This window comes from Triticum aestivum, chromosome 1B, assembly GCF_018294505.1.
Source record: "Triticum aestivum cultivar Chinese Spring chromosome 1B, IWGSC CS RefSeq v2.1, whole genome shotgun sequence".
NCBI lineage: Eukaryota > Viridiplantae > Streptophyta > Magnoliopsida > Poales > Poaceae > Triticum > Triticum aestivum.
In genome coordinates, this window is record NC_057795.1 from 604,154,602 (window position 1) to 604,161,722 (window position 7,121).

General features: G+C 42.2%; 1 protein-coding gene across 1 annotated transcript; it reads left to right on the plus strand.

Moving 5' to 3' along the window:
- Positions 1-1,171: 1,171 nt before the first annotated feature.
- Positions 1,172-3,695, plus strand: LOC123080408 (uncharacterized). Its single transcript, XM_044503334.1, has 6 exons — positions 1,172-1,673; positions 1,723-2,057; positions 2,168-2,803; positions 2,894-3,036; positions 3,124-3,426; positions 3,542-3,695. Exons 1-6 carry the CDS (start codon positions 1,172-1,174, stop codon positions 3,693-3,695), a joined length of 2,073 nt encoding a protein of 690 aa, XP_044359269.1.
- The last annotated feature ends 3,426 nt before the right edge of the window (positions 3,696-7,121 follow it).

A 7,121-nucleotide genomic window follows, 5' to 3' on the forward strand; every position in this document is an offset into this window, starting at 1 on the left:
TGCGGCAACGAATATGCCTTTGTCACATCACCTGAATTGAAGAAGACCAGCAAAAACAGGGAAGGCCGTCGAGTCACCTGCTGAGGCCGATAGGGGGCCAAAGCCAAACCCGTTGGAGCCACTGCAGCCGGCGAGATAGCACTGAGGAAAGCATGTCGGCGGGCAACACGCCTTGGTCTGAGAAGGTGGTCGAGCTGGACGCTGGAGATACCAGCCACCACCGACAAAGCAGCTCGCAGGAAGCACCATAAAAGCTACGAAGCACCGATACTTCAGAAGTCGCCGTATCACCGTTTTGGACGTCTCCGATACTCCGATACGTCCGATACTGCTTCGATACGCGTATCCCAGAAGTATCCCATTTTCTTATTTTAAAGAAAAGAAAAAAAATTCAGATACGCTGGCGATACGCTAGCGATACGGCTGGGACACGGCAACGGCAAGCGACAGAACGCAGCCTGAGCGAGCCCAATAGCCCATGAGGTCACGACCACGATCTATTCCTCTGCCTCTCTCGCGTTCTCTCGTCACTGTTCGACTACACCGAGACCTAGGGTTTGAGGGCGACCCAGGTCCGCCGCCGCTGCAACCTGGAGTGTCGGCGCTGCCTCCTCCTCCGCCGAGAGCGGCTCACCGCCGACCCTTCCTACTCCTCCGCCTAGAGCGGCTCACCACCAGCGCTACCTCCTCCTCCGCCTAGAGCAGCTCATCGCCGGCGCTGCCTCCTCCTCCGCCTAGAGCGGCACACCGCCGGCGCTCCCACTGCCGTGCAACTCGCCTCTCTGCCTGAATCTTCTTCTCTTCTCCACTCACTGATGTGCAACTCAGAAGGTAAACAACAATTACCTCAAGCCCCTAGTGATGTACTGAACTACTGATGTGTGCTTGGTGTGTGTGCTTGATCTTGATGTATGCAGTATGCTTGGCTGCTTGCTGGCTTTCATACACCGTAGAAGTAGAATCCCTCATTAGGTAGTAGCATTACTATACTAATTTGGATCTGATGTATGCTTGGCTGCTTGATTTTGATGTGTGCTTCATGTTTTGCTTGCTGGCTTCCGTGTATGCTTGTTATGGTGCTGCTTGTTGATGTTTGTGGGATTAAATTATTACTTGCTGATGATGTTGCTGCTGTCTATAGAAGTAGAACATGTCATCTGCTGGGAGTTCCATGGCGGGAAGCCAATCCTCACATGGTGCTACTGCGAGCAACAGCATTGATGTTGAAGGCGCAGGTGAAGAGGCTGGGAATGGTGCTGTCAATCCGAAGTATCCTTTCTGGAAGCATGCTACAAAACTAGCAGTAGACCCATCAGGTCGTGGAGGCAACATGCGTTTCCGTTGCCACTTTTGTATGAATGATTTCTCGGGCAGCTATACTAGAATAAGAGCACATCTTCTTAAGATAGCAAGTGTAGGCATAAGTGCGTGTAACAAGATTACACATCATATGTTTGAGGAACTTGGCAAGCAAGATAGGGAAGCTGCTCTACTTCTTGGTAATACTAAAACTAGGAAAACACTTCCTCTACCACCTTATGAAGAATCTGGTCGGTCGGCATCATCAAGGAAAAGGAAGGCAGCAGGACAGCAATCCGAGATTTCAGAAAGTTTTCATTCAGAGCTTCGACAACAAGCTGATGCTCTTATTGCAAGAATGTTCATCACCGGAGGTATGTAACCATGTATCACAATGTCATTGTTGCTGACTTGTTGAATCAGAGTTGCTGATTTGTTATTCTTGTTTGTCCTTTGTAGGAGTTCATTTCAATTTAGCAAGAAATCCTTACTATCGGGTGTCCTACAATTTTATTGCAAATAATAAAATGGGTGGCTATGTGCCTCCTGGATATAATGCATTGAGGACAACTTGCCTTGCAAAAGAGAAGAAGCATGTTGGGAGGATGCTAGAGCCCCTCAAGTCCACATGGCCGCTCAAAGGAGTGACTATTGCAACTGATGGTTGGTCTGATCCTCAAAGGCGGCCAATTCTAAACTTCATGGCTGTGACAGAGAGTGGCCCAATGTTTCTTAAGGCAATCAACACTGAAGGAGAGGTGAAAAAAGTTTGCCTTCTTTTTTGTCTTAGTTTTTGTAGTTTGTATAAATTGAGTTGCTTCCTGATTGCATAAATTGCTTGCTAATTGTTATTGTTTCCAATGAGTAGACCAAATCCAAGGAATATATATATGAGAAGATGAAGGAAGTGGTTGAGGAGATTGGATCTGAGAATGTGGTCCAAGTGATCACAGACAATGCATCTAATGTGAGAGGTGCTGGGTTGATGATTCAAGCAAAATACAAGAATATTTACTGGACTCCTTGCATTGTGCACTGCCTCAATCTTGTGTTGAAGGAAATTTGTGACCCAAAGAAGGATGATATTGATGAATATGAAGTTCTTCTCTTTATAAAAGAGGTTTCTGACCTAGCTGCCTTTGTCAAGAACTTCATCATGAACCATGGCATGAGGTTGTCTATGTTGAATGAGTTTAGCAAACTCAAGTTCCTCCAAATTGCAGAAACCAGATTTGCAAGTGTTGTCATCATGTTGAAGAGGTTTCTTTTAATCAAGGACGCACTCACACAAATGGTTGTTCATTCAAATTGGGCTACTTATAGAGAGGGTGATCCTATTACAGCTCAAAGGGTGAAGGAACTCATTTTGAGTGATGTGTGGTGGGATAAAATTGAATATATTGTCTCTTTCACCTCACCCATGTATGCAATGATAAGGTTGACCGACACGGACAAACCATCTCTCCATTTGATATATGAGATGTGGGACGACATGATAGAGAAGGTAAGTGATTCTTGTAGCTTTCTTCATCATCATTTGGGCATTATTGATGTGTGTTGCTTGCTGATTTTGATTGTTGTTCATTGTTCATAGGTGAAAGTTCCCATTTATCGTTATGAAAAAAAGGAACTTCATGAAGATTGTGCTCTCTATATCATAATCAAGAAAAAACTTCTTAAACGTTGGGCGAAGAGTAATACCCCACTCCATTGCTTGGCTCACTCATGCAATCCAAGGTTTGATGATTTATATATGTTTGTCATTTGACGATCTCAAGTTCTCAACTTTAAAAGCTTGCTGATTTTGTATTGTCGTGTTAATAGGTACTATAGTCCAAATTGGGTTGGGGCAGTCCGTGGCCGTGTTACCCCCATTGATGATCATGAGATTTTACAAATGAGAAACAAGTGTTTGTTGAAGTTTTTTCCGGACCCAAATGACTACAAGACCGTCAAGAAAGAATTTGCAGATTTTGCTCTAATGATGAATGCCTTTCAGGATGCAGATTCAATTGAAGATAGAGATGATTTTGAACCAAAGCAATGGTGGGGAACTCATGGAGGAAGCAAAGTTCTTGAAAAGTTTAGCACTGAAGTTACTTGGGCAGTCCTCATCATCATCTTGCTGTGAAAGGAATTGGAGCACATATTCCTTCATCCATAGCTCCGGTAGGAACAGGCTCACTCCTATACGTGCTGAGGATTTAGTGTTCTCACATAACAACTTGCGTCTGCTTTCAAGACAATCTGATGCTTATCATGCTGGGCCAAGCCGGATGTGGGATGTGGGTGGAGATGGGGTTGAGAGCTTCACTGGTGTTGGCATGCTTGAAGGTGCTGACCTTACACTTGATGAACCCGAATTGGAGGCTGAGATTATGGATGCTCTCACTTGAGCTGTCTCGTTTAGTTTATGTTGTTGTTATGTTGTAATGCACAATTATGCATTGTTTGAATTTGGTTCTACGGACACCTGAGTCTTGTATCTTCTTGTTGTTATGTTGTAATGCACAATTATGGATTGTTTGACTATGGATCTTCCTATTTATCATGTTATCTTCGTGAACTTTTGCATTGTTTCTTTATGGCCATTGAGAATTAAACTTGTTGGAACTTGGAAGTTTGGAAATATATTCATCTGGTATGCTACAAGCCAACCTGTTTACTGCTTTCCACTTTTCATGATTGTCTATCTCAGATTATCAAGTCTAATATCATGTGATGTATTTTCTATTTTGCATACACCATGAGGAGTTGAGGACATAGATGATCATTCAAGACTAGGAAAGAAAAGAGGCAGGCAACCAATGTGGTGGTATTTTGATCTCTTCTCACACATTTTATTATGTTTGTTTTTATTACATGTAATTTTATTAATTATATATATATACTTGCCGTATCGCATATTGCTGTTTCTAGAAACGTATCGCCGTACTCGTATCGCCGTATCGGTATCGCCGTATCGGTGCAACGTAGCATAAAAGGCGCAACAGCAAAATACTGGATGCCACCGCCACCGCGGAATGCCGAAGCTGCAGACATCCACCCTGCTCCTGTACAACCACCCAGACAAACGCTGGATGGGGCCTCGACGAGCTCACCGGCAACGATGGAGCCATCATCGCCGGAGTGGGCAAGAGCTGGGAGGACTTATTCCAACTCGAATCTGGCATCCTCACCTCACCGACTTCAAGAGGAAACGAAAAATTCCATCTAGGAAGAACTACACCCCTCCCGTCGGCGAGGAATTGTGGTCCGCCGCGGCTCCGACAGCCGTGAAGGTTACCTGAGCCAGAGCGGCCGACGGGCACGCCGACAGTGGGGACCAAACTCAAATTCGCCTCGCGGTCTCCTCCTACTACTGTAGCAGAGAGAGAAGGGACTGGAGGGTTCGAGACGTATAACGGCTGTCTGGCCAAATGACTGTTCCTAGCTAACTCCCAGCGAAGATACTATCAATCGGTTGTTCCAACAAAGTAAATCAATTGGCCTACCGAGATCCAACAAAGTAAATCAATTGGTTCCAACAAAGATTGGGTTGGTTTGTGTCAACAGGTGAAGGATTAGGCTCGGTAATTAGATCAATAGCATATTCTTTGTGTTTGTCGTGCATGATTTCTGTGAACAAGTGAAGGATTGTTTGCACGCATGCCATTCCATGATAACTTGGTATCATTTACTTTAGTTTCTGTAGGCATTCCATCATCACTTAATTTTACTAATTATCTAGATTATAACTAAAAATTTTGTGAATTTAGTTTAAATATTAAGACAAAGCAGTAGATGCATATATGAAAACTGAGAAGAGTTGTTCCTGGTTTTTTACACATAAAGACCAGCACCGTTAATTTGTCCACGGTTTAATGAGTTTTGAATAATGGACAAAAGAATCACGCTTCAATTTATTTCATTAGGAGGCTTGTTTCTATGAATGTCGTGATACAGGTTTCAGCCATTAACATTTTTTTCTTATTGGTGGGTGGTGTTGAGTAGAAGCATGTAACTTAACTTGTAGATGTGAACGATGGACTGCAAGAGTTGTTCATACTTGACAACATAGGAGAATAAACCGTGAATCTGTATGTGTGTTCTTCAAATTAATTCATTCCATGCAGAACAAGTTCGACTGCGCCCCTGCTGCAACTTCCTGGTATATATATAATTTCAGATTTTACATGTGTACTAGAAAAAATTATACAAATTTTAATATTTATGAGAATTAGCGTATTAAATTTCTGATTTCATCGATGGAGTGGAAGCATAACATTTTCCACGTTCCAACTTATGTCAACAACTAAAGGTATATTTAATCTAACTAGATATTAAAATTTGAGTTGGGGTTTTGATCGGGGACGAGACTTGCCTGCTCCCCGCGCGTGCGCCCATCCGTGCTCCCGCGTACGTGGCTTGATTTGATTGGAACAAAATAAGGCCCGGCCCCACCCCTTTAAAATCAGGGGGGAGATGATTAGATTAGAAAGGAAAAAAAACAGTCGTAGGATGAAGTGGAAGCACGGATGGGAGCATGGGGAGGGAGCAGGCAAGCCGGATCCTTTAATCGGGAAGTGACATGTCCTATTTCCATTTATTACTTTAAATTCAAAAGGACCCTTCTATACCTGGACAGTGTCGGAGGCCCCTACCAAGGAGGTGCATCGTAGGCTATCAAGCATGTTGTGAGAAAGGTATTTATCTTCCTTATACTAAAATATTTATCCATGAATTCTTTGTTTTAAACTGACAGTGCTGGTTCTTACGTACTTCATGATGTCCCTTGCTTAGCTTCAATTTCAAATCATCAGAACGTAAAGTAGTTGGGATGATATGAGTACAAACATGAATGGCAATTCAGAGAGGAGCTTTACAAATAGAAATTCGTGTTGTTGTGTTCTTTGATATTCCTATGGCTGGTATGGTCCTTACTTAAGTAATATGTGATCTACTGATATCCAAATTTATTTTCAATGGTAAATATCCGTATGTCCTCCAAACGCCTTCTGTAAGTACTCATGAAGTGTTAACTTTATTTTAACCTTCAAAGATAGAGATACTTATGCTTCTTTGGATAGAAATAGGACTTGATTTTGTAGATTGTGTCTCGCTTTTCACATCAAAACATAACAGATCCTTACAGCTTAGTAATGTATTTCCTATGATAGAATACATATAGTCTAAATAGTGCAAAATAAAACCTAGCCTATTCATATTGTTTCCCTTGCATTGTTGAACTATTTTAATTTACCATTGCTAACAACCATGAGTGGCCCTTTTCTAAGTGTCGTGGATAGCAAAGGATGCATTTTAATTTTATTGAGTAGTCACATTTTGTTTCCTGGAAATGATCAATGCTTACAAGTCAAACAGTTATGTGCAGAGAATTCAAATCCAGCCGCAAGTTCTTCCATTTTTAACACACAAGTTATTAGAAGCATAAGGTTAGATTATATTCCACAATGTTCAATAGTTAGCAGCATTATGAGCTTCTTATTGGCCACAGCACCTGCAAGTAATACTATTGTTAATATATGTAGCTTGGAGTAGTAGAAGAATTGTGTGATATATGTATTGTCTGTTTGATGCAAAATATTGATGGTTAGGCACTATGCTGCTCATAAGATATTTTTTATTTTCTCCTTTGTTTATCGCACCAGTCCTTTTTGTACCAACAATGTGACACTACACCACTCTTCATTTTCACGGGTCATGAAACAATAAAGAACTTGGAGATGGATAGACTCCGATCTCAGTTACAATTATGGGTGCACTTTGGAGCTACTGGATGTCAGAATGTGTCTCAAAGCGACGTTCATTGGTGCAAAGGT

Bases quoted from the DNA above. Each gene is read 5' to 3' on its own strand.
- LOC123080408 (XM_044503334.1), top strand. From the start codon at position 1,172: ATGGCGGGAAGCCAATCCTCACATGGTGCTACTGCGAGCAACAGCATT. The intron at 2,058-2,167 runs GTGAAAAAAGTT...TCCAATGAGTAG, and splicing joins CAATCAACACTGAAGGAGAG to ACCAAATCCAAGGAATATAT. The intron at 2,804-2,893 runs GTAAGTGATTCT...CATTGTTCATAG, and splicing joins GGGACGACATGATAGAGAAG to GTGAAAGTTCCCATTTATCG.